Raw genomic sequence first — 27,843 nt, forward strand, 5'->3', positions numbered from 1 at the left:
CGCAGTTCGCACAATTTCACCACTTGGCCAATTTTTTCCTTGTCAATTTCCTGCACTGCACACCCAATTTCCTACATACACTTCACAACCAGTTAGTCCAAAATAATGCCTAATCTAAAAAGAAAATCAAAAGAGAGAAAAACACATGAGTTGCCTCCCAAGAAGAGCCTGATTTAACGTCGCGGCACGATGCGTGTTACCATCATTCATTTGAAATGGACTAATGCCACAATGTGGTCATCATCAACTTTACCAAGGTAGTGCTTCACCCGGTGCCCATTGACTCTAAAGATCTCAACATTCTTGTTTTCAAATCTAGAGCACCAAAATGAGTCACATGTACCACTTCGAAAGGGCCACTCCACTTTGACTTTAGCTTTCCCGGAAACATATGTAATCGAGAGTTGAATAAGAGAACAAGGTCACATTCTTTGAATTCTCTGTCTCAGATATACTTATCATGTAGGTACTTTATCTTGTCCTTATACAAGGACGAACTGGAGTAAGCATGGAACCGGAACTCATCAAGTTCATTCAATTGCTCCACCCGAAGATTGGCAGTTACATCCCACTCAAGGTTTAATTTCTTCAACGCCCACATGGCCTAATGCTCTAATTCCACCGGGAGGTGACATGCTTTCCTGAATACCAACCGATAAGGAGACATACCAATTGGATTCTTGTAAGATGTTTTATAGGCCCATAGAGCATCGTCAAGTTTCCTTGACCAATCAGTCCGGTTTTCATTGACAGTCTTGGATAGAATACTCTTGATCTCCCTGTTGGAGACTTCAACCTGTCCATTTGCCTGGGGTGATAAGGAGTTTACACCTTGTGAGTGACACCATATTTGGAGAGTAAAGTGTCGAAAGCTTCGTTGCAAAAATGAGAACCCCCATTGATGGCTCTTGGGGTGCCGAACCTTGTGAATATATTTTTCTTAAAGAAAGCCACCACACTTCATGCTTCATTGTTGGGCAAAGCCACAGTTTCAACCCATTTGGATACGTAATCCATAACAATAAGAATATAGGTGTTCCCACACAAACTCACAAATGGATCCATAAAGTCGATGCCCCGCACATCGAAAATATCAATCTCAAGGATGGTAGTGAGCGGCATCTCATTCTTCTTGGAAATACCACCGGCCCTTTGGCAATCATCACAATGCTTAACAAGCTCGCTAGCATCTTTGTACAAGATAGGTCAATAGAATCCACAACTTAGGACCTTTGTGGCAGTTCTCGCCCCAACATGGTGACCCCCATATGGTGAAGAATGGCAAGCTTCAAGAATATCCAATTGATCTTCTTCTGGAACACATCTACGGATAACACCATCAGTGCAAATTTTGAAAAGATATGGCTCGTCCCAATAATAATCCAAGTAGTCCCATTTGAGCTTCTTCATTTGGTTTGAAGAGAACTCATTCGGAAAAATTCCGCTCATAAGATAGTTAGCCACATCGGTGAACCAAGGCATCCCGGTCAAAGACATAGAAATGAGTTGTTCATCCGGAAATGAATCATTGATCCCAAGGCCATCATGAGGCCTCCCCTCCTCTTCCAAACTGGACAACTGGTCCGCCAATTTATTCTCACTCCCTTTACGGTCTATAATTTTAAGATCAAATTCTTGTAGAAGAAGTACCCACCACATCAATCTAGCCTTTGAGTCCTTTTTACTCATCAAATAACGAAGTGCCGCGTGATCGGTGTGAACAATCACTTTGGTACCCATGAGGTATGGGCAGAACTTTTCCTTAGCAAAGACAATGGCTAAGAGTTCTTTCTCGGTCAACATATAGTTGACTTAGGAATTGTTCATGGTCTTACTATCATAGTAGATCGGATGGAATATCCTGTTGATTCCTTTCCCCAATACCGCTCCTACCGCCACGTCGCTAGCATCGCACATGAGCTCAAATGGTAAGCTCCAATTTGATGCGGTAATGATGGGAGTGGTAATCAACCTATACTTGAAAAGCTCAAATGCCTTCATACAATCATCATTGAACACAAATTTAGCATCTTTTTCCAACAACTTGCACAAGGGGTTCACCACTTTTGAGAAATCCTTGATGAACTGACGATAAAACCTTGCGTGACCTAGAAAGCTCCTCACTCCTTTGACGGAAGTAAGAGGAGGGAGTTTTGATATCACTTCAATTTTTGCTTTATCCACTTCAATACCATTCTTGGTGATCTTGTGACCGAGGACAATGCCCTCCTCGACCATAAAGTGACACTTCTCCCAATTAAACACCAAGTTGGTCTCTTCACAATGTGCCAATACCTTATCAAGATTATCCAAACATGCTTCAAAAGAATCCCCCACAATAGAGAAATTATCCATGAAAACCTCGATGAAGTCCTCTACCGTATACGTGAACATTGCCATCATACATCGCTGAAAAGTAGCCGGTGCATTACATAAACCAAATGACATCCTTGAGAATGCAAATGTGCCATACAGACAAGGGAAGGTGGTCTTTTCTTGGTCTTCAGGTGCAATAAGAATCTGGTTATATCCAGAATACCCATCCAAGAAGCAATAATAAGCATGTCCAACTAGCCTATCCAATATCTGATCAAGAAATAGAAGCGGAAAATGGTCTTTCCGAGTCACTTTGTTGAGCTTCCTATAATCCATGCGTACTCTCCAACCGATGATAGTTCTTACGGGGATTAACTCATTTGTGTCATTTGTAATCACAGTCATTCCTCCCTTCTTTGGGATACATTGTACCGGTGAAGTCCATGAACTATCAGAAATGGGGTAGACAACCCCAACATCCAACCACTTGATGATCTCTTTCTTGACTACCTCTTGCATGACCTCATTCAACCTTCTTTGATGTTCCACGGAGGGTTTGATATCCTCCTCCAATATGATTTTGTGCATGCAAAAGGCGGGGCTTATACCCCGAATATCCACCAATGTCTAACCTATTGCCTTTTTCCTCCTTTGGAGCACTGCAAGGATGGAATCTACCTGCACGTTAGTTAAGCACGAGGAAAGAATAACAAGTAAAGTGGAACAAGGGCCTAAGAACTCATACCTGAGGTGTGAAGGCAAAGGCTTCAACTCCAATGTGGGAGGCTCCTCGATTGAGGGCTTTATTGGTGGAGTCTTCCGGTTCTCAAGGTCCAAGGAAAGTTTTCGGGGCTCATATGTATATGAACTCATTCCTTGAAAAGCATTGACACATTCTACCAAGCCTTCTTTCTCATCCTTATCATGATTCAATAACACACCTTCCAATAGGTCTTCAACATTCATCAAAACACTTATGTCATCAACAATTACTTCGATCATAAGATCCACAAATGAACACACTTCGTTGCTATTATGTTGCCTTATTGACTTACAAACATGGAACAAAACTTTTTCATCGCCCACCCGGAAGGTGAGCTCCCCAGATTCCGCAACTAAGGCCTTCTTGGTAGCTAGGAAAGGTCTCCCCAATATGATTGGCACCTCGTAGTCAACCTCACAGTCAAGTATCACAAAATCTGCGGGAAGTATGAACATGTCAAATCGAACTAGCACATCAGCAATTATCTCCAATGGCCTCTTCATTATTCGGTCCACCATTTGCAACCTTATGGATATGGGTCCTCATTTACCAATCCCCAATGTCTTGAACACAGAATAGGGTATCAAGTTAATGCTTGCCCCCAAGTCATATAAAGCTTTGGCGAAATCGACACTACCAATAGTGCATGGGATTGTAAAGGCATCGGGGTCTTCTAACTTTAGAGACATGGAGTGCACAATGGCACTCACTTGATGTGTCATTTTGATCGTTTAACAGTTCATTGATCTCTTCTTTGTTACCAAGTCCTTCATGAACTTGGCGTATCCTGGCATTTATTCTAAGGCTTCAACCAATGGCACATTTATGGACAAACTTTTCATCATATCAATGAATTTCTTGAATTGATCCTAATTGTTTTGCTTTACAAGCCTTTGAGGATATGGTGGAGGAGGCCTTGGCAAAGGAGCATTGGCTTTGGGCACTACCTGATCCAGTATGTCTATCACATGTCCCCTAGACAGGTTTACATCATCTTGTGTCTCCTCCACATTTTCATCAATGTCTATCCTCACTTCATCATTTACTTGAACATCATTGCTTAGCTCATCATCATCTTGCATCACCACATCATCATTCACAATCTTTCTTAAGTTTGAGGTACTAGCAACTCCACCTTTCCCACTTCTTGTAGTCATCGCCATAGCATGCCCCGTATTGTTCCCACCTTCGGGTTTACTACCGTATCACTTGGTAGTGCCCCCTTAGGGCGAGTAGTCAAAGCTTGAGAAATTTGGCCAAGTTGGACTTCCAAGTTGCAGATAGAAGTGTTGTGGGAAGCTAATTGGGCATCAGAGTCGGCATTTTCTCCATCATTTGCTTGAACATGGTTTTAATCTGTCCCATCTCATTGTTGGAAGAACTAGGATCTTGTGACAGATATAGAGGCGGGTTGTTCGGTTGTTGATACATCGGGGACCTTTGAAATCTCGACCCCTGATTCCCTTGATTATTGTTGTTCCAACCCCCTTGATTGTTATTTCCTCCCCAATTACTATTATTGTTGCCACTCCAATTGCCTTGATTTCCTTGATTACCCCAATTTTGATTATTGTTGTTCCCCCAATTACCTTGATTGTTGTTGTTGTTGTTGTTTCCGCTATTCCAATTTTCTTGTTGACTTTGATTGCCCCAAGTTCCTTGATTTCCATGTGATCTCCACTATTGTTGATTCAGAGCATTGCTCCATTGACCTTGATAATTGTTGACATATTGAACCTCTTTACTTTAATCATCATATGAATCATCTTGATTGTACCCACTACCACTTTGCTCAAATTGATCCAGATTGTTTTGAACTTGTTGACCTCGTTGCCTTCTCTCGTTGACCATCATGTTCACCCCTTCCATGGCATTAACCTGTTTTGCCCCTTGAACTTGTTGAAACTGAGCTTTGGCCAATTGGTTCGTGGTAGTTGTCAACTCGACTATAGCTTGCCCGTGGTCATGTAGCTCTTTGTGTGGGTGAATAACATTAGGGTCACCTTGTGGCATATTGGCTCTACTTTGCCATGCCGAAGAGGTATCCGCCATTTCATCAAGTATTTCACAAGCTTTGGCATATGGAGTGTTCATGAACTTCCCCTTGGCGAGTTGGTTAACCACACATTGGTTTGTTATGTTGATCCCTATGTAGAAGTTCTGTTGGATCATGGCCTCAGTCATATCGTTGTTCGGGCACTCTTTTACCATTGTTCAGTACCTTTCATAAATCTCATGTAACAGTTCATTTGGCTCTTGTTTAAAAGTAAGGATCTCAACTCTTAGCGTTGCCTTATGTCCCGGAGAAAAGAACTTTGCGATGAACTTTCGGGCAAGTGATCCCAAGTGTGTATCGAATGGTTGGATAACCTCTTTAGCAAATCCAAAGCCTTCCCCCTTAGAGAAAATGGGAAAAGCCTTAACCTCAATGCGTCCTCGGAGACATTAGTCTGCTTGCTCCCCCAACACGTGTCAACAAAACCTTTGAGATGCTTATAGGCGTTCTGGTGTGGATCTCCGGTAAAGAAACCCCTCTGTTCCAACAGTGTAAGCATGACATTATTTATTTGAAAGTTTCTCGCCCTAATCTGGGGCTGGACTATTGCACTCGCATAGCCTTCGTTGGGTAACACCCTGTGTGCTTCCCTTGGAGGAGGTGGAGAGGGTTTGGGATGTTGTCATTAGGATGGCAGCCTCTCCTTTGTACTTGAGGTTCAAGATGAACCTCATCCACGTGTTCGTCATCTACCTCCTCCCCCAGTGGTATATTCCTAAGCGCTTAATTGTTAAGAGCCATTTGGTACCTAAAAGCAATTCACACACAAAATTAGAAAAACGGAAGGAAAGAAAAAACAAAACACACAAATACTTAGATATATAGCTAAGACCGTCTAACTCCCGGGCAACGACGCCAAAAATTGATTGGGTCCAAGCCTACACTACTATTGAGTAGCGAGGGTGGTCGATGCAGTTTTAACCCAACTAGGTCGGGATCGAATCCACAGGGTGTTAATGATTGGAATTAGGTTTATATCTAATCTAGATGCGGGCTTTGAGTCTAATTACACTTCCATAAGTTTTGGGTTTGATTTCTACTTCTAACTTTACCCTAAAGATTGCAATAATTGAAACTAAGGACAATATTTTTGTTATTGTTTTTGAAATGTTTAAAGAGACTAGGGTTGTGACTTCTACCTAGGTGGATATCTAACGGGTAGCAAAAATCTAGGGCAAGCTTGATTAGTTGGGATTGTAATATAGCTATCATACCCGGGTACTCACTCTATACCTCTCGGTAGTTAGAGTGATTTTGCCCAATTTGGCTTTCTCAAGTCCAAATGAGTATTCATACAAATCAAGTGATATTAGCTCAAGTTGGGTATTACTATCTCTAGGTTTAACCTTTTAATTGGGGCTATCAATTTCTTGATTTTACCCCAATTCCTTGTTAGCCTAGTTGTCTAGACTTAGTCCCTCTTTCTCAAGTAGAGACTAAGTCATAAAGGCATGAATCAATATTTGCAACCATTAATTCTATATTTCTAGCAAGAACTAGGCTAAATATTACTAACACATTCACATTCAAGCCCTAAAATCAAATACCCATTAAATACCCACACTAGGGTTGGGTCACAACCCTAGCTATGAGTTTAGCTACTCATGAAAATAACAGAAATTAAAGATGAAATGAAGTTAAAGTCCATAATATTAATTTATGGAATAAAAATCTAATGTTAAGAGATGACAAAATTTCTGAAAACATAATGCTCAGCCGTCTCGCGTGCTCATACAGAACATAACTTAACCTAAAAATGACAAAAAGTTCTATTTATACTAAGATAAAAATATCTGACAAAATTGCCCCTGCGAAGGTTGTGCGGCCGCACTCTTGCTTTCGCGGCTGCATAATTCTGAGGCGGTTTGCATTTTTCTCTTTTGGATCTGGGTTGAGCTGAACTTTTGCAGACCGCATAATTCCAAGTGCGGCCACACTCCAGATTATGTGGCCACATAAAAGTGATGTGATCCGCACTTTCTTGAGTTTGTCTTGAAATCAACTCTCTGATTCTTCATCTTGCGGACCGCACAATTTCGATCGTCACCGCACAAGGGACTTCCGTGGCTGCACATTTCTTGTATGGTCCGCGCCCATCTTATAGCCTGAAGTTGCAACTCTCTGAATCTTCCTTATGTGGACCGCATAATTTTGATCGCGGTCGCGCCATGGCTTTTGCGGCCGCACAATATTGGTGTGGTCTGTGCTTCAAGCTTCTTTGTCCAGTCTTTGTTTTGTTCAACTTTTGACTCCTTTGTGAGTTGGTTTTGATTCCTTTGGCTCATTTTGAACAATTCCTATATGCAAGCACATTTTATTAGTTTCCGGGAATACATTCAGACATTTTTGGCCTAAAACACAAGTAAAAGAGAGCAAATAATAGGTTAAAATTCCTACTTATCACAGTCTGTTACCTAATCAATAAGAGTCCATCAGTTCCATTGGAGTTTTACATTCCAGAGAGAGTTTAGACCAATAAGGAAGTGTCCTACTCATATCTAAAGGTGTTCGTTTGCAGAGCTTTTGCACATATACCAAAGTAATAAAAAACAAAGCTGGATGATAAATTTGTTCCCTGCATTTTCATCGGATATGGAGTTGAAGAGTTCGGGTATAGATTGTGGGATCCTATTAAGAAGAAGGTCATTAAAAGCAAATATGTAATCTTCCGAGAAAGTGAAGTTGGAGCTGTAGATGATCAGTCAGAGAAGGCCAAGAATGTTATAATCCCTAACCTTGTTACCACTCCTTCTACTTCTAACAATCCCACAAGTGCAGAAAGTAGGACCGACAAGGTTGATGGGAAGGGGAAGCAACCTAGTGGGGTTATTGAGCAGAGGGAGAAACATGTTGATGATGATGTCGAGCAAGTGGAGTACCTTACTCATGAATAAGAATAACCTCAACCCCTGAGGAGATCAGAGAGGCCAAGGGTAGAGTCATGCAGGTAGCCTTCCAAAGAGTATGTCCTCATCGCTGATGAGGGGGAGCCAGAAAGTCTTAAGGAGGTGATGTCCTATCCAGAAAAGAACCAGTGGATGAAAGCCATGAAAGAAGAGATGGAATCTCTGCAGAAAAAGGGCACGTATAAGCTGGTTGAACTTCCAAAGGGTAAAAGACCACTCAAATGCAAATGGGTATTTAAGTTCAAGAAAGATAAAAATGGCAAGCTGGTCAGATACAAAGCCCGATTTGTGGTAAAAGGCTTCGAACAGAAGAAAGGTATTGATTTTGATGAAATTTTCTCACCTGTTGTCAAAATGACTCCATTCGAACAATCTTGAGCTTAGTAGCTAGCCTAGATCTTGAAGTGGAGTAGTTGGATGTAAAAACTGCATTTCTTCACGGAGATTTGGAAGAAGAGATCTATATGGAGCATCCAAAAGGACTAGAAGTAGATGAAAGGAAACACATAGTGTGCAAACTGAATAAGAGTCTTTATGGGTTGAAGCAGGCACCAAGGCAGTGGTACAAGAAGTTTGACTCAATCATGAAAAGTCAAACTTACATAAAGATATATTATGATCTACGTGTATATTTCAAAAGATTTTTTTACAACAATTTTATTATTTTGTTGTTATATGTGGATGACATGTTAATTGTAGGAAAAGACAAGGAGTTGATCGCAAAGTTGAAGGGGTATTTGTCCAAGTCATTTGATATGAAGGACTTGGGACCAACACAACAAATTCTGGGTATGAAGATAAATCGAGAGCGAACAAGCAAAAAGTTGTTGATGTCTCAGAATAAGTACCTTCAACGTGTACTGAAACACTTCAACATGAAGAATGCTAAGCCAATTAGCACACCTCCTGCAAGTCATCTGAAATTAAGTAAGAAGATGTGTCCTACAAAAATGGAGGAAAAGGAGAGCATGACCAAAGTTCCTTATTCCTCTACCGTCAGAAGTTTGATATATTCAATGGCATGCACTAGACCTGATATTGCTCATGTAGTTGGTATTGTCAGCAGGTTTTTTGAAAATCCTAGAAAAGAACACTGGGAAGCAATCAAGTGGATACTCAGGTACCTGAGAGGTGCGGGAGATTGTTTGTGCTTTGGAGGATCTGATCCAATCTTGAAGGGCCATAAAGATGTTGATATGGCAGGTGACGTTGATGACAGAAAATCCACTACCGAATATTTGTTCACATTTTCAGGGGGAGCTATATCATCTTGCACTCTGTACAATTGAAGCAGAGTATATTGACGCTACTGAAGTTGGAAAAGAGATGATATTGTTTAAACTATTCCTTCAAGACCCTGGATTACATCAGAAGGAGTATGTCGTCTATGTCACACCTCCTTTTTGCCTACACCCCCTGAGAGGGAGTATAAAAGAGTTTTTCCAATTAAAGGACAATCGAAACGGGATTATTTCACTTAAATATTCAGAGTCACCACTTGGGATAATTTATGGTATCCCAAGTCACAGGTTCAAATCCCGTATCAACAAAAGGATTGACTCTGTTTAACAGTCCGCGAAGCAGAAATCCGGGTAAGGAATTCTATTAGCCCGGGAGAAGATGTTAGGTATTCCCGAGTTCCGTGGTTCTAGCACGGTTGCTCAACTATTATATTCGGCTTAATTATCTGATTTTAAACAATTATGAACCTATGTGCAAATTTTAGTTTTAACTGCTTTTATTCAAACTATTTTTTAGGAGAAAAATTCAACGTCATCTAAAACAAGTCTTAAACCATGTCACATAAATGCACCCGCAGTCCATGACACATTTTATCTAACATTATTTGAGATTTGGATTTGGGTCACATAAATGCACACCCGGATTTAGATAAATAAAGGAAATTAATTTAAAATAGCGCGCCTAAAGAAACTACGAAATTTCAAGTTTAAAACAAGATTTGCGAGGGCCATGGAAAATTCTTTATGGAAGAGGTGTAAGATTAGCTATCAGATTTATTAACAAGCTCACTAATTGGAATTCACGTCACTTCCTCGCTAACTGGAAACCACGCTTGGAAGGCCACTAAAAGAGACAACACTCACCTCCACTAGAAAAGACGGATCCCTAGTACCATCCCATTACAATTGTTGGCAAACATTTCTCATTAAAATGGTTTCAGCAATTCCATTCATAAATTTGAACACACTATTAGTTGACCGTATAGCCATGTCAATGAGCTGTTACTTTCTTCAACCATTTGTTTAAAATAAAAAATTAGCTATTCCCGGGGTCGAATAAAGACAATAAAAGATAGCAAGCGCTGAACAAATAACAACTTTATTTCAATCAACAAGCAATTAGCAAATTGTTAATGACAGCTAACTTGGCAGCAGATTAACTTCAACTTCTATATCACATAGACCAACTACCACTACAGAACCAAATCTCAAAATCTCAAGTTAACTGGAATATGCATTAAACATTTACCAACCTTGACATCATTGTAGTCCAAACAAAAATCGTAAGATGCATATACATGTGGCTACAGATATTTGGTTTTTGTATACTTTGGTTTTGTTATTTGGAAAACCAAGCGTTTGAATTCTCTGTTATTAGCATTAGAAGTTTAACGCCATTTCTAATGTTGTTGTGCATTGGCGTTCCATTCATAAAGAATATCTACTCCTAATTACAAGATTCACCTCAAAATGGCTTCACTACAAATTGATTTCTAATATTTTTAACTTTCATGAATCAGAACCAATCAAACAGAACCCCAATCCGAAGTGAATTCAACAAACGCTTCACAACTGCCATTGGAATAAAATATGGTATTTTGATATTCACTAACACTAAAAAAACTGACGTGAAATATGCAGTACTGAACAACACAATTTCAATTCAAAAATGGAAATGAACACCACACCATAAAGAAACCAAAAATCACTAACGGCTTAAGGAACAGACCATAGGAATCAAACATGACTTCACATAAGGCCAAATCTGAAAAAATACATGTTCAGCGAATACATACCTAATGGTGCAAGGATTAAAATCAAAACCAACTAAAGTCCGACACTGTCCATGGTTAGAGCTTCAGCAGCAAAATTAGTTGTCGAACAACAAACTCACAGCTCAAAACAACCTCCGAAAGCCAGACACAATCGAACCATGAAGCCAAAACTTCGAACAACCTTTTTAATCTTTTTTTTTCGATTTGGAAGAGAAGGGGAGTGGAAAATGAACAAGGCTGTTCAGAGATAATGGAGGAAAGAGGGTTGACTGATCTTTGAGCTAATCAAGAACAAGAAAGAGGGGTCTGAATGTTGTCCAAAATGGGTCTGAGATGCGCCGCTTCCTCCATGAAAGAGAGGGGTCTCTCTAATTGTCTCCAAAAAATCCGCCCCTCCCCTTAGGTCTAGGTCTTGGTTTTTATAAAAATATAGTGTGGGCCATGAGGGTATTGGGTATGGTATTGGGCTTGGTTTGGTTTAAAATTAATTTGGGCATTTAGGAATTGGCCCAATTTTAAAAGAATCAAGACCAAAAATATGCTCTTCCTAGTTTCCTTTCCTTTGTTTTTTTCTTTTTCATTTCTTTAATTAATTAAAATCCTAAATTAATCTATTTTGTAGAAATTAAAATTCTTTATTTATTAAAACAACTAATTAACTTAAAACTAAGTAAAAACACTAATTTCTAAAGACTAAAAGTTAAAATATGTAAATTTGACAATTTTTATGATTTTTTCTATGCTTTTAAAATGTTAAAAATGCATGAGATGCAACTAACTAAATAAAAATTCCTAAAAATCAATAAAAATTATTTTTGTTCTATTTGTAGGAGTTATTTTCATGTAGGGCAAAAATCACGTGCTCACAGCTGCCCCTCTTTGCTCGGAAACGCGAAAAGTTTTCGTGCAAAGATAAAGTGAGCGGATACGAGCAATTTTTGCCCGTTTGAATACTCTGTGGGAAGCATTTTTGAAAGATTTGACCGCACCCTGCTTCCTAAGTTGCCTACATATCCTTAGCTATAAAGGAATCAAGCCGGTGTAGTTCAGGAAGTTTCGGTAGCTGGGACTACCAGGAAGTTGTGATTTCACTATTGTTGCTACTGTTGCTGCTTGCTGAGCTCCTTATTGTACAAAAATGAAAAATAAAAAGCTGAACTAGCTAAGCCTATCAACTACGAGTTACAAGATTCCTATCTATGAGTCTTCTGAAGCTTGATCTTGAGTCTTGGTTGGTTCTTCATGCGGACCCTGATCTGAATCTTGATGCTTCTTCGCCGCAGGTGTTGAATTCCCCTTCTTTTTTTTCAGGTGGGCGCCTGACTGCTGCACTTGAACCGTCTTCTCTTGTTACTTGACACTGTTTCCCCTTGCACCTTGAACCATTTTCCCTTGAAACTTGAACTGTCTTCCTTCGATACTGCTTTCCCTTGAAACTTGAGTTGTCTTCCCTTGTTCTCCAGGTGGGCGCCTGATTACAACAAAACAGACAAAATAAAAGAAATTTTTTCTGCCCCAGTTTGCACTAGGAAGATTTGTGAGTTGTTAACAAAATTGTAAACCACTTGTACTATTGATGCAATAATAAGAGTAAACTAAAGAATAGACTAGGAAAACTATAAACTAAGCTTGACTAAAGTAAAAACTGACCCTATTCTCCAGGCGGCCCCCCCTGATTTCAGGAAAACTAAACATTGATAATCTTAAGAAAACTAAAAAAAATGACCCCTTTTTTTTCAAATTCAGACTTCCTTTTTTAAAAAAAATATCCTAGGAGAAAATTTGTCAGACTAGGTTCTCTATCTTAGGAGAAAGATTCATCAGACTATGATGTTAATCCTAGGAGAAAATTCATCAGACTAGGTCCTTTTCTTTTTTTTTTTTTGTTTTTTTGGTATCTTAGGAGAAAAATTCATCCGACTAAGACGTTTATCCTAGGAGAAAGTTCATAAGACTAGGTCTTCTATCTTAGGAGAAAAATTCATCAGACTAAGATTTTGATCCTAGTAGAAAGTTCATCAGACTAGGTCTTTTTTTGTATCTTAGGAGAAAGATTCATCAGACTAAGATTTCTATCCTAGGAGAAAATTCATCAGACTAGGTCTTCTATCTTAGGAGAAAAATTCATCATACTAAGATTTTGATCCTACGAGAAAGTTCATCAGACTAGGTTTTCTATCTTAGGAAAAAAATTTCATCAGACTAAGATTTTGATCCTAGGAGAAAGTTCATCAGACTAGGTCTTTTTTTGTATCTTAGGAGAAAGATTCATCAGGCTAAGATTTCTATCCTAGAAGAAAATTCATCAGACTAGGTTTTCTATCCTAGTAGAAAGTTCATCAGACTAGGTTCTATCTTAGGAGAAAAATTCATCAGACTAAGATTTCGATCCTATGAGAAAGTTCATCAGGCTAGGTTCCCTTTTTTTGTTATCTTAGGAGAAAGATTCATCAGACTAAGATTTTGATCCTAGGAGAAAAGTCATCAGACTAGGTTTTCTAATTTATTATCTTAGGAGAAAGATTCATCAGACTAAGATTCTGATCCTAGGAGAAAATTCATCAGACTAGGTCCTCTATCTTAGGAGAAAAATTCATGAGACTAAGATTGTGATCCTAGGAGAAAGTTCATCAGACTAGGTTTTCTATCTTAGGAGAAAACTTCATCAGACTAAGATTTATATTGGGAGGAAAATCCATCAGACTAGGACTTTTTATCCTAGAAGGAAAAATGTGAAAATCAATGGCGAGATTTTATGCACAATAGCAAGACAAATAAAGGAAAAGATTTGAAAAACTTTCCTTTGTCGGTTCTTTTCTTCTTTTCTTTTTCTTCTCTTTTTCGTTGTTTTTTTTTCTTTTTCTCTTTTTTTTTAGAACCACTTTCCTTGCACTGCTTTGTTCCTGTTCATACAAAGAAAAATTTGTCAGTTTTGAAAATGGTGGTCGGTTTGTGGCCTTGAGTCTTGAGCAACTTGGCTTTTTCTCGATCAGCTTGAGTCGGTCTCAATAGACTTTTGTTCTGCACCAATTCTGATTGTTTCACACCCAGTACCATTTGTATTTGCAGCTCAAACAATCTTATCTCAACTGGATATCTTTGCCTAAGTGACCCTTTCCGATATCTTGAATGATTTTCTGCTTTTTGAGCAATTTGTCTGTCAAAGAGAATCACCAGTTATCTTTCTTGCGCCAAGTAGGCTGACAAGAGTCTTTTAGGGGAGCCTTTGTATGAATCCCCAAGGCATGTTAACATTAACAACTGAGTTTGTTGGCCAAATTTACTTTGTACAACTAAAAAGCTGGTAGCAGATTTTGAAATCTTTTCTTGCTTCTTTTGAGAAGGACTGACTTAGGGTGAAGGATACAATGACGCAAAGAAACAAATATTAAAAAGAAATACCCATGTCGGAAGGACAGAAGGAAGATTTTTTTTCCAATAACTAGCCTTAATGATCATGACATGCATTTTGGACTCAACGGCCTGATCTATCAAACTAATCCAATCTTCCCTTTTACAATTTTTATGATCTTTGAAGTCGGGCCTATCCGTGCCATTTCTTTGCATCAGCTTCATGACTCACTTTCGACTAGTGGTGCCCTAAGGGATTTTCACCAACAAGTCTCTCTCATTTATTTATCTCTGCTTACTGTCGCCTTACAGTGCTTGTTAGGGTTTTCACTAGTAAGACTCTCTCATTTTTCTCTCTTTTTTCTTTTGCCTTCTTGTGTGAGCAACTTGACAGTGTTCTATGTCACGTGACAACCGTTGTTCATTGCATGCTTCTCTTGGCATTCTTGAAGGCATATCGGGAGGTCTTTATTTGGAAGGTTTTGGATAGGGTTGGAAAGAAGGGCCGGCATGAAGGCTCAAAATAGACTCAAAGTAAAAAGGGTTGTATACTTACAACTTTTGGAATCGACTCTTTTAAAAATGAAATAAAATCTCTGCCCCAGTTTCAGCTATTGGGGATTTTTTTTTGGATTTTTGTTTTTGAATTCTTATTTGGTTGGACCGAACCGTGAGGCTACCTACGTATCCTTATTTTTTAAGGAATAAGGTCGAACGTAGTTCAAACATCTAGCCTAAACTATTTTTCATCTTTCTTTCTGTTTCTCTTTTCCTTTTTTTTCTATTTTTTTTCCTTTTCCTTTTTTTTTCTTTTTTCTCTTTTTTTTGTTTGCCCCGGCTTCTATTTTTGAGGGCATGGACCTTTGACAATTTTTTTTCTCTGAACTTTCTAAGAATTGCCCCATTTTGTACTCTTGGGACATGAATTTTTTCTTTTTTTTTCTTTTTTTTGACTCTAATCTTGATTCCAAAAGAGGGTAGTCAAAGAAAAATAACACAGGCTCAAAAGGGGTAGCAAAGGATATAAAGTGTTTGGGTAGCAGAAAAAGGGTCTTCCAACCTTACGAACGTCAAACATGGTATCTTTTCGCGATCACAACGTTGACGAACATGTCTGTCTTCTTGGTGTGACGTGGTCACAAGACATTTTTTCATCCCTTAGTGACAAACTTTCCAACAAACATCAATTGATTAAACATCCTCAAGCCCGATCTTCACAATGATTTGAAGGTGAATTTTACTCGACCTTAGTTCCAAAGTATTCCAACTCTTTATTCATCCTCAAAAGTATTTTTTTTAGTTATTGAATTCCTGATTAAATCAGTTCCTAAGATCTGGCCAAAATTTCCGCATGCATGTCATGTCATTAGAACTAGCGTAAAAAGAACTAGGAACAGAATGACACAAAAGGACAAACTGTATTTTATTGAGTAAAGGATGAAAGGGTTTTACAACTAAACAAGCAACCTAAAATACGAGTTACAACCCTAAAATAACCCGAATAATGAAAATAGCAACAGAACAGACATACAAGACTCACACAAACAGAATGGAGGGATAGAAGGGTTTGACTCAATAAAATAAATAAAATCTGGATCACAACCCTGAAATAACCCAGATAATAGAAAAAACATCAAAACAAGCTACTAAGATTCCTTCCTAGTGAGGAAGGAATGACTTTTCAATTGCTAGGCTTTACATTTAGCCACAAATTTGCTCATCAGAATCAACAGAGCCTTCTCCAATTTCAACATCATTAACTTCAGTTAGCAAGTTCCCGAGAGGATTCTCATACTCCACGTCACCAGGCATCATCCCCACAAAGTGTGCATCATGATGTGCAGGTAAAGGATTCTGCGCGACATTTTGGGTGTCATTGTCTTGGATCACAATCAGGTTTTTCTGGATCATCCTTTCTATTTCTCTTTTCAAATCCCGACAACTTTCAACATTGTGCCCCTGGGCATTGGAATGGTATTCACACCTTTTAGAAGGGTCAAAGCTTCTTGCACGTGGGTCCACATGATTTGGAGAAATAGGTGCAATCATGTCATAATGCTTTAATTTCTCAAACAAGCTTGCATAGGACTCTCCTATTGGTGTAAAATTATCTTTCAACCTTTGTTCCACTCTATACCTCTGGCATGGATGTGGGTTATAGGGTACCTGAAAATTTTGTGGAAGCTGGTGGAGATTTTGTGATGCTCGTGCTCGCCTTCTGGGGTGTTTTGGTGGCTGGACAACATACCGAGGTGGAGCGACAGAGTATTGAGGGTTCTGAGGTAGATAATACTGCTCAGGGGAGTCATGGGAAAATTGAGGAGGCTGCTCATACCTTCGAGATTTTCTCCTGGGACCTTTTCTCGACCCTGATGTCATCATGATTTCTTCAACCTTCTCATCTGTGTCGCTAAAATTATCAGATTCAACCCGGACAGCTTGAGTTGCGGCTTTAAAAACTGCTTGACTTATAATTTTGCCTGTCTTAAGACCATTCTCAACCATTTCCCCGATTTTGATTGCTTCCGAGAAGGATTTACCCACTGCGGACATCATGTTTTGAAAATAATCTGGCTCTTGAGCCTGAAGAAAGACAGTGATTAGCTCGTGGTCGTCCATGGGTGGCTTAACTCGAGCTGCTTGCTCTCTCCATTTAATGGCATATTCCCTGAAACTTTCACTTGGTTTCTTCTTCAGGTTTGAAATGGAAATGCGGTCTAGGGAAATGTCAATGTTGTAATGGAACTGATTGACAAAGGCCTGTGCCATGTCATTCCAGACGTACTAGCGAGATGTGTCTTGGTCTAAAAACCATTCGGATGCTACTCCCGTAAGGCTTTCCCTAAAATAAGCCATCAGCAATTCTTCGTTTCTTCCCGCACCTCTCAGTTGATTGCAATACCTTTTCAGGTGGGCTATGGGGTCTCCATGTCCATCATACTTTTCAAATTTGAGAGTCTTGAAATCAGGCGGTAAGTGGACATCGGGGAACATACATAGATCTTTGAAGGCAACACTCTTTTGACCTGCCAACCCTTGCATGTTTTTCAACCGTTGTTCTAAGTTTTTCACTCTTTGGGCCATTTCTTCCTGTACCATCTTTCGGGCAGGCTTCTCAACGTTTGCAGGAACATCAAACGAGTACGAGTGGTACTCAGGAGAGTGATATTGCTCTTGTTGTGTAGCAAATGGTGACTCATGACGAGGCTGTCCTTGACCATTGGCCCATGCTTGACACATTTCGGTCATTCACTGCTTCAGTATTCTATTTTTCTCAAACACAGTAGACTATTGTTGAACCCTCTGACCCTGAGTCTCTTGAGCACTTGTAACAGCTTCGATGTCAATTATCATTTTCCTTGGATCTTGTGTTTCCAGCCTACCACAAACCAACTACCTCAACTTTCTTCACAATTGAAAACAAAACATGTCAGAATGGACTCAGTCGGTCCTTATTATTATCATTCTTCCCCTTTTCTTTTTCACCTTCTTTTTTCCCTTTTTTTTTCAAAATTATTTGATCGAACCTGATGTGGGTTGCCTACGTATCATGTGGGAACATGAATCAGATCTTGCGTAATTCGGGAAGATCATGAATAAAGTAAATAAACTAACTTTTTTTTGAAATTTTTATTTTATTTTTTCGAAAGAAAGACTTATAAAGAAGAAAGGGAATATTTTTGGATTTTGATTTTTCTTCAGCATTTTTGCAAAGAAAGACTTCTAAAGAAGAAAGTTTTTTTTTTGAATTTTTTTTTTCTAGAATTTTGAAAGAAAAACTTCTAAAGAAGAAAGAAAATATTTTTGGAATTTTATTTTGAATTTATGAAAGAAATGCTTCTAAAAAAATATTTTTGAATTTTGAATTTTCTTTTCAATTTTGAAAGAAGAATGAAAATATTTTTGGATTTTTGGAAGAAATTAAAGGAAAATATTTTTGTACATTTTTTTTTAAAAAAAAACAATTAGGGTCTAAAAGAAAGGCTTTCTAAAGAAGCAAGTAATGGAAAATATTTTTGAATTTTTTAAAAATTGTGGACCGGAACCGATGAGGTTTGCCTACGTATCTCACATCCGGTGAGAATCAGACCCGCATAGTTCGCCCGTTTTGACGCAACAGAAAATATGACTTATTTTGAAATGGCTTTTCTTTCTTTTTTTCAAAATTTCAACAAAATTTCAGGGTAATTCAAATACCTACCTCTCACTCTCTTTTCTTTTTTCTTCTTTCTCCTTTTTTTTTTCTTTTTTCTCTTTTTTTTCATTTTCTTTCCCTATTCTAGAAGCCAGTCAACATGCAAGCTGAAACAGACAGATACGCAAGTAGCACGTAAGATGCATCAGGATGGTCTTTTAATTTGGGTACACCTGTCTTAGACGGACCCAACCCCTGTGTTGAGTCTCCAAAGTCAAATGCACATGATACAAACAAACGTTCCTACTAGAGATCCGGCATGAGGCTGAGTTATTCTAAGCTAAAAACCTGGGTATATTGTTCTAGACTTGTGTACCCGAGCGGACAACTCGAGCCGAGAAGGGGGCTACATACCGGGAACCAAAAGGCCATCTGGCTTAGTAACTTGTCCGAGCCTCTTTCTTATTTCAAGGTATGACACTAACAGAATAGGGAGCCACGACCAGCGAGCACATCCCCGAAGATGAGAAGAGAAGGGTTTCGTAGCAGTTTATATACAGTTCAGATAATATCAAAGCGGTAAAAAGCGGCATTTAGCACATTAGGCTCAAATATGCAATAAAATCAGATAATAAATAAAGCCAATTATAACAATTATTCTAAGCTCGAATTCTTGAACCCTGAACCAGAAGTTCTGGGTTCTATTCCCCAGCAAAGTCGTCAGAGCTGTCACACCTCCTTTTTGCCTACACCCCCCCCCCCCCCCCGAGAGGGAGTATAAAGGAGTTTTTCCAATTAAAGGACAATCAAAACGAGATTATTTCACTTAAAGATTCAGAGTCGCCACTTGGGATAATTTATGGTGTCCCAAGTCACCGGTTCAAATCCCGAATCGAGGAAAGGATTGACTCTGTTTAACAGTCCGCGAATCAGAAATCCGGGTAAGGAATTCTGTTATCCCGGGAGAAGATGTTAGGTATTCCCGAGTTCCGTGGTTCTAGCACGGTCGCTCAACTATTATATTCGGTTTAATTATCTGATTTTAAACAGTTATGAACCTATGTGCAAATTTTAGTTTTAACTGCTTTTATTCAAACTATTTTTTAGGAGAAAAATTCAACGTCATCTAAAACATGTCTTAAACCACGTCACATAAATGCACCCGCGGTCCATGACATATTTTATCTAACGTTATTTGAGATTTGGATTTGGGTCACATAAATGCACACCCGGATTTAGATAAATAAAGGAAATTAATTTAAAATAGCGCGCCTAAAGAAACTACGAAATTTCAAGTTTAAAACAAGATTTGCGAGGGCCATGGAAAATTCTTTATGGAAGAGGTGTAAGATTAGCTATCAGATTTATTAACAAGCTCACTAATTGGAATTCACGTCACTTCCTCGCTAACTGGAAACCACGCTTGGAAGGCCACTAAAAGAGACAACACTCACCTCCACTAGAAAAGACGGATCCCTAGTACCATCCCATTACAATTGTTGGCAAACATTTCTCATTAAAATGGTTTCAGCATTTCCATTCATAAATTTGAACACACTATTAGTTGACCGTATAGCCATGTCAATGAGCTGTTACTTTCTTCAACCATTTGTTTAAAATGAAAAATTAGCTATTCCCGGGGTCGAATAAAGACAATAAAAGATAGCAAGCGCTGAACAAATAACAACTTTATTTCAATCAACAAGCAATTAGCAAATTGTTAATGACAGCTAACTTGGCAGCAGATTAACTTCAACTTCTATATCACATAGACCAACTACAACTACAAAACCAAATCTCAAAATCTCAAGTTAACTAGAATATGCATTAAACATTTACCAACCTTGACATCGTTGTAGTCCAAACAAAAATCGTAAGATGCATATACATGCGTCTACAGATATTTGGTTTTTGTATATTTTGGTTTTGTTATTTGGAAAACCAAGCGTTTGAATTCTCTGTTATTAGCATTAGAAGTTTAACGCCATTTCTAGTGTTGTTGTGCATTGGCGTTCCATTCATAAAGAATCTCTACTCCTAATTACAAGATTCACCTCAAAATGGCTTCACTACAAATTGATTTCTAACATTTTTAACTTTCATGAATCAGAACCAATCAAACAGAACCCTAATCCGAAGTGAATTCAACAAATGCTTCACAACTGCCATTGGAATAAAATATGGTATTTTGATATTCACTAACACTAAAAAGAACTGACGTGAAATATGCAGTACTGAACAACACAATTTCAATTCAAAAATGGAAATGAACACCACACCATAAAGAAAACAGAAATCACTAATGGCTTAAGGAACAGACCATAGGAATCAAACATGACTTCACATAAGGCCAAATCTGAAAAAATACATGTTCAGCGAATACATACCTAATGATGCAAGGATTAAAATCAAAACCAACTAAAGTCCAGCACTGTCCATGGTTAGAGCTTCAGCAGCAAAATTAGCTGTCGAACAGCAAACTCACAGCTCAAAACAACCTCCGAAAGCCACACACAATCGAACCATGAAGCCAAAACTTCGAACAGCCTTTTTAATCTTTCTTTTTTTCGATTTGGAAGAGAAGGGGAGTGGAAAATGAACAAGGTTGTTCAGAGATAATGGAGGAAAGATGGGTGATTGATCTTTGAGCTAATCAAGAACAAGAAAGAGGGGTCTGAATGTTGTCCAAAATGGGTCTCAGATGCGCTGCTTCCTACATGAAAGAGAGGGGTCTCTCTAATTGTCTCCAAAAAATCCGCCCCTCCCCTTAGGTCTAGGTCTTGCTTTTTATAAAAATAGAGTGTGGGCTAAGAGGATGTTGGGTATGGTATTTGGCTTGGTTTGGTTTAAAATTAATTTGGGCATTTAGGAATTGACCTAATTTTAAAAGAATCAAGACCAAAAATATGCTCTTCCTAGTTTCCTTTCCTTTGTTTTTTTCTTTTTCATTTCTTTAATTAATTAAAATCCTAAATTAATCTATTTTGTAGAAATTAAAATTTTTTATTTATTAAAACAACTAATTAACTTAAAACTAAGTAAAAACACTAATTTCTAAAGACAAAAAGTTAAAATATGTAAAATTGACAATATTTATGATTTTTTCTATGCTTTTAAAATGTTAAAAATGCATGAGATGCAACTAAATAAAGAAAAATTCCTAAAAATCAATGAAAATTATTTTTGGTCTATTTGTAGGAGTTATTTTTATGTAGGACAAAAATCACATGCTCACAGCCTATTGTGACAGTCAAAATCCAATAGACCTTTGCAAGAACTCCATGTACCATGAAAGGACCAAACACATCGACGTGAGATATCACTGGATTCGAGAAATGGTAGAGAATGAAACCCTAAAAGTCTTGAAGATTTCTACAAGTGAGAATCCCGCATATATGCTGACCAAGGTGGTACCAAGAAACAAGTTGGAATTATGCAAAGAACTTGTCGGCATGCACTCAAGCTAGAAGTCTGGTGTTACCTCTTTCAGGTGAATGGGTATGGAAGGGGAGATTTGTGGGGTCCATCCCCATGAATGAACTAAAAGGAAGGAAAAGTGTTAGATTCCATTATAACTTATTTTGGATTTGATTTACAAATCTGCATATTGTCAAAAATAGTAGGCGTCAGACAAAGCAATTTGCAATTGCAGATTGCAATAACCAATCGTTTTGATTGGTGGAAGATTGGGCGCTCAACACTATAAAAGGAGAGCTTCGGCTCGTATTTGTACACATTAATCTCAGAGAGAAATATATTTGAGAACATGGAGAACAGTGTGAGTTATTCACAGGCGGTGTAGTCTGTGAGGAAAAATAGAGAGTGAGTAATATTGTAGTGGGATGGGAATTTTAAAAGAGGATTATTTCTTTTAAATGTATCGTGATTCCTGGAGTATTTACTCGGGAATACGGAGTGTAAAATTCTTCATTATAGTGGATTACTTTGCTCCCTTATTCAGAAGGGTTTTTCATGTTAAAATCTTTGTGTCCTTGTTGTTCTTTTTATTCTTGTTGATTAAAAAGAATATTATTTCTGTGGGGGTTTATTTCCAAACATAAACGTCCCTTTCCCAGGAGACTCTGTACCTCAATTTATATCACAAAATGGGAGGAAAGAAGAGAGTTCGTGAACCAATCAGCAAAAAAAGGGAGGAGAAAAAGAGTGTTTGGGAACCAATCAGCATAAAACAGGCAAGGAATTTTGATTTCTGTAGAGTTTCCCGATTTTCTTGTATGGTAAGTGCAACCTTTTTTTGTTTTGAATAGGCATAATAATCGCAAGTTAGTACTAGTTTTAATAAGACAGATTAGGATTGAGAACACTACTACAAAACTTTAGGCAAAATGAATTTTTATTTGCAGCTATCAGAGCTGGGTAATTAATGGTAAGTTAATTATAAGAATGATTAGCTGAGAGAAATAATTCGGCTGATTGGATTAAGCTGCTACGTGCAAAAATCAAGTGAATTAATACAAGAGGCACTTTATAGTTGCTACTGACGAAGAAATGAAATACCGATTTACTCTGTATAAATTAAAAATGAAGGAAAAGCTGAGAGCAAAAGTAGACATGTTTTTAATTGCCAACCTTATTTCATGCATGTCACTGCTGCACTTCCTACGTTACAACCATTAGTCGTCCTGAAATAGATTTTCCTTTTTTTTTATTGGTCAAAGATGTTATCGCACAACACTAACAAAATTTGACACCCTCTAGATGCTACTAGTACAAATAGTACTAACATACAACTCAAACACTAACCACAGTCAATGAGATTTAGAACCTAAAATTTGCCTGAAACAACATTTGAACAAATGTGCTTATAAAGATTAAAAACTCCCGAACCCCTCAAGATGATAATTATGCAAAGAGGAACTTTTAGAATCACAAGATAGTCTCCAATTGTATATCCTAGTGCAGAAATAAGTAAAATCTCATTCAGCCGTTGGCACAATTAAAGTTGCTCTAATAGTGATTTATGTCACAGGTTTAAGATGAGGAAATACCCCTCTGCAAAAATACAAGAGGACTGTATTCAACCTCCCTTATCATTGCATTAAGCAATTTGTGTACAGGGTCGACCCTTTGATTAATGTATCTCGGTTATGAGATAATTATAATTTAAATTCAAAATCAGATAAGTTCGTCGCCAAGAGGAGCAACAACAACAACAATCACCAAGTAAAATCCCACTAGTGAGGTTTGGAGAGAGTAGTGTGTACACAGACCTTACCCCTATCCCGAAGGAGTAGAGTGGTTGTTTCCGAAAGACCCTCGGCTCAAGAAACAAAAAGACAAAAGTGGGACAATATTAGTATCACCACATAAATCATAGGAACAATAGGAATAACATTAAATTCAAAAGAAAGATGCAAAGCAAAAGCGATAGGCAGTAAATAGGTCATGCATTGAAAAGCGTAATAGTAAGACACAATATTGCCAATAGCTATCTTACACAAAAATCCTACCAGACTAGTTTCATAAAGGTACGAAGTAAGGTAAGACTCAACTACCTCCTAACCTACAACCCAAATACTCGACCTCCACATTTTTCTAGCAAGAGGAGCAAACTACTAAAATTGCACGACAGAAAACTAGCACAAAACGATATAGTAAAATTGAGTTGATCGCATAGCCAAAACGGAAACATAATATGCCAAATAACAGTAACTCTCGAAAAATATTCAACTCTAGGAGTAATTAGATGTTGGTCTACAAAATGCATAAACATAAACTTGCTACTGAACAAATTGATCCAGCAGACAGCTCTCAACTAGCTCTCAGCTTACTGAATGTTAGAGGACTTGTTAAGGATAACACCTTCATATTTGACCTGGAACCACTTCATGGCGTCTTCCTTTGTAACCCTGTGCTGGATCCCAACCCGAGACTTGCACCTACGACGTCTGGCAACACGGTATCCTGGGCGTTCCAGGACAACATAGAAATCCATACCATAGATACCAGTCGAAGGGTCATACCTTTAAAACGTTTAAACAAATAGAATGTAAATGAATAGAGAAGGGCACAAAATTGCACAGATATAAATGCGGAAGAGCAGATGCAAATTCTCCTAGGCTGACATAGTAAGGCAAGGTAAAATATAACTAGTCTTTGTATACTCATGAAATAAGAAACCAAACACTTCTAGAAGAGGATTAAGCAGAAGATAATTAACCTGACATATACGTGATAAAAGTTAGCAGCACTAAACAAAATATGTGGAATGCGAAAGAAATCTGCTTACTTAATTCCAAGATCAATGTGCTCCTGAATACCAAAACCAAAGCAACCAGTTTCACTGAAGTTCCTTCTCAACAACTCATACTCCTTGACCTTCAATCCACTCTCAAGGAGCTGCATAGCTTTTTCCCCTCTGACAGTCACGTAGCAGGCAATCTTTTCATTACGTCTAATTCCAAAGGATCGGACAGTATACCTTGCTGTCAACAGGAATAAAGCAAGCATATGACAAAACGAAATAGCACCCAATGCAAAATATGTAACAAAGTATAGTCAGCTAAAAGACAAGAAGAAATTGAAGCAATAGCTATTAAGCAATGACTTTGGTTTACTAGAGACATCAACATATTGTTTTAGCTCGGTGGAAACAAAATCCTTTTCCAACATATCATGAAAATAACCATTCACCTGAGGAACACTATGTGTAACTTGAGACACGTAGGTAGTTTCAATCATTTCAAATTATTACAGCAGCTGACCAACTACGAGTACTAATTCGCGCACATCCACTTTAAGAATAATGCCTTTTGAGACGAGGGTCTCCCGGAAACAGCCTCTCTACTCATTCGGGGTAGGGGTAAAGTTTGCGTACACTCTACCCTCTCAAAACCCCTCTTGTGGGATTTTACTAGGTTGTTGTTGTTGTTGCACTTTAAGACAAATGAATCCACATTAATTAGAAAAGTGTTTTTTTTTTTTTGCTAGTTGCTTAACGCCTTAGCTCGTCACAACAAAATGAGTTTAAACAACAACAGGTAAGCCTCAATTCCAAGCAAGCTGAGGTCAGCTATCATCACAGACCATGCTTCTCCATTTAAGCTCAACTAATAAGAAGAGTTTAAACAATAACTACAAACAGGAAAACAAGGAGGTCGTAAAACCCTACAACAAACTAAAGCCAAACTTCAACAAATTACCAGTTCAGCACTAACAGTAACTTATCAGATTATTTAATATAAAAGGAGAGTTCATTCTTTGACAGACACAGAGCTCAAAGAACATAGAAATGAGCTAGATACAAATGTTCCTTAGAAATTGGAACTAGTCATAACATCCGAATTTGCAAATAAAAAAGGCAAACAAAGTGCAGATGATATTCAAAATCTTACCCTTGGAGAAAACAGGGGATTGGCCACTGAGTTGCTCCAAGACCTACAAGTACAATAAAAACATTCAATTAACCATTTAAACACATTCAATAATAACTAGTTTGGATCGAATATATAAAACGTTTAATATAATTCCACTCTATACGGGTCCCATTTAATTCTAATACTGGAAAAATAATTTGTCTTTTTAAGCGTAAATTAAGCGGTTATAAAGAGGGTGACCTTGGCGGCTCTGGTGAGACGATCTCCACTTTCACCGACGGAGATGTTGAGAACGAGCTTCTGGACTTTAATCTCCCTCATTGGATTGCTCAATTTCTTCTCTGAAGCCTAAAAAAAAGAAAGAAACAGAGCGAGTACTTTAGATTATGAATACACATATGTAAAAGCAACAACGAAATCGAAAATGGAAGGCGGAGAGGTACCATTGCGCTTCGTTTGGGCTACAGGGCAGGTAGTTTAGGGTACACGGGGAAGGGGAAGGGGAAGGGGAGAGTCTGAGAAACCCTAGTTCAATCCCAGTATATATATGTGCGTCTAATGGAGCTGCGCTGCTGTTAGCTTTCTGAACCTAGGGGCATTTTCGGAATGATGCCTAATATGTTCATTAGATTGCATTTACAACTTGTTTGGACGATCTTTTGTATTTTTACTTTAAATTTAAATATAATGTTTGTTTTGATTATTATTTAAATTTTATTATAAAAAATCATTAAATTCGTCATCACGTAAAAATATTATTTTATGTAACAACTAATTTGACGTGATTGCGTCGTTACTTTATTTTTCCTCTCATTTTTTCCTTTCTTATTATTAAATAATTATATTTTATTCTTTACCATACCTTTTATTACATAATAATTCGCCTTGTACCCTACTTTTCTTTATAATATTGTAAGTTTTTTTTTATTTTGTTGGTACATGATGATGATGTGATGAAGTGACGACAAACAATACAATCTATCCAAACATTTTATTCATCAAAACAATACAGTATAATACAATACAATATGATACGTTATGAAACGATATCTAACAATCATCCAACAAACTGTTAGTATTGTACTCCATGTTTCATTACGCGAACCATTAAATGTTCGTTTGGTGTGAAGAAAATGGGTAAGAGGTCAAAACTACCCCTATAATTATACGGAAAATCTGTTATGAATCAACACCAACCCAATCTCGCACAAGTAGCTATTGGGCTGACTAGAGTTATTAGGCCGAGAACAAGCAACATGGCCAGGTTAATTTGGAATCCTGGTTAAGTAGTAGGCGTAAAAATGGTTCTATTATAAGGGCCAATGGTCTGTGATTTGGGGTTATGCATATTGTTGAGTAAGATGCATGTTTCTCCTCATCTTCCTTCTCGAGTGTTCTGTATCCTCTCATCCCCGTTCTTAGTCTGAGCTTTTCTTACCTTATTCTCTATCATTTGTATTTCTGTTTAGCATCTCTAATTCCTGTAATAGTTTTGAGTTGAGTTGTAATCCCCTTTCGTGGTTGACGTAATAAAAGTGTTGAATAACTGGTTTGTTACATTGGTGCTTTCATCTACCGGACTCCAGCAACGACAATGTTTCTTCCTAGATTTAGTGGCGACAGCAACCCGGAAAGCTGAATTTTTCGAGCTGAGTTATGCTTCACATACCTTGGCTTCTCCAAGAAGGATTGGCTGCCTCTTCCTTCCTTCTACCTAGAAGGCGATGCTCTCGCGTGGTTCAATTGGTTATTTCGTAATAACCAATTCTATTGGAACCATTTCAATGAGAAATTTCTTCTGTATTTTCAGACACCGACCTTCACTAATTCAGTGAGAAAGGGAGATATTTCACTAGCTTGTGTTGACTACATGAGATGTGCTACAGTGGTTCCACCGGCGACTTATGTGTCTCCTTTCGCTGCTTAGCGTCGTATTCCCAACTTTTATGAGCCTTCATCTACT

The 27,843-nt window shown here is 38.0% G+C and overlaps 1 protein-coding gene and 1 long non-coding RNA gene across 2 annotated transcripts; both read right to left on the reverse strand.

The window, feature by feature from the left end:
• Window positions 1-12,102: 12,102 nt before the first annotated feature.
• Window positions 12,103-21,359, reverse strand: LOC142162888 (uncharacterized). The gene is made up of 2 exons (XR_012694376.1): window positions 20,931-21,359; window positions 12,103-14,214 (listed from the first exon to the last, which is right to left on the reverse strand). It is a non-coding gene; the product is annotated as an uncharacterized LOC142162888 (long non-coding RNA).
• A 2,797-nt stretch (window positions 21,360-24,156) lies between these two features.
• Window positions 24,157-26,470, reverse strand: LOC107764084 (large ribosomal subunit protein uL5z). Its single transcript, XM_016582609.2, has 5 exons — window positions 26,324-26,470; window positions 26,121-26,228; window positions 25,899-25,941; window positions 24,794-24,989; window positions 24,157-24,527 (listed from the first exon to the last, which is right to left on the reverse strand). Exons 1-5 carry the CDS (start codon window positions 26,324-26,326, stop codon window positions 24,332-24,334), a joined length of 546 nt encoding a protein of 181 aa, XP_016438095.1. The 5' UTR covers window positions 26,327-26,470; the 3' UTR covers window positions 24,157-24,331.
• Window positions 26,471-27,843: the final 1,373 nt, after the last annotated feature.

The sequence above is a fragment of the Nicotiana tabacum genome, chromosome 8 (genome assembly GCF_000715075.1).
Source record: "Nicotiana tabacum cultivar K326 chromosome 8, ASM71507v2, whole genome shotgun sequence".
Lineage (NCBI taxonomy): Eukaryota > Viridiplantae > Streptophyta > Magnoliopsida > Solanales > Solanaceae > Nicotiana > Nicotiana tabacum.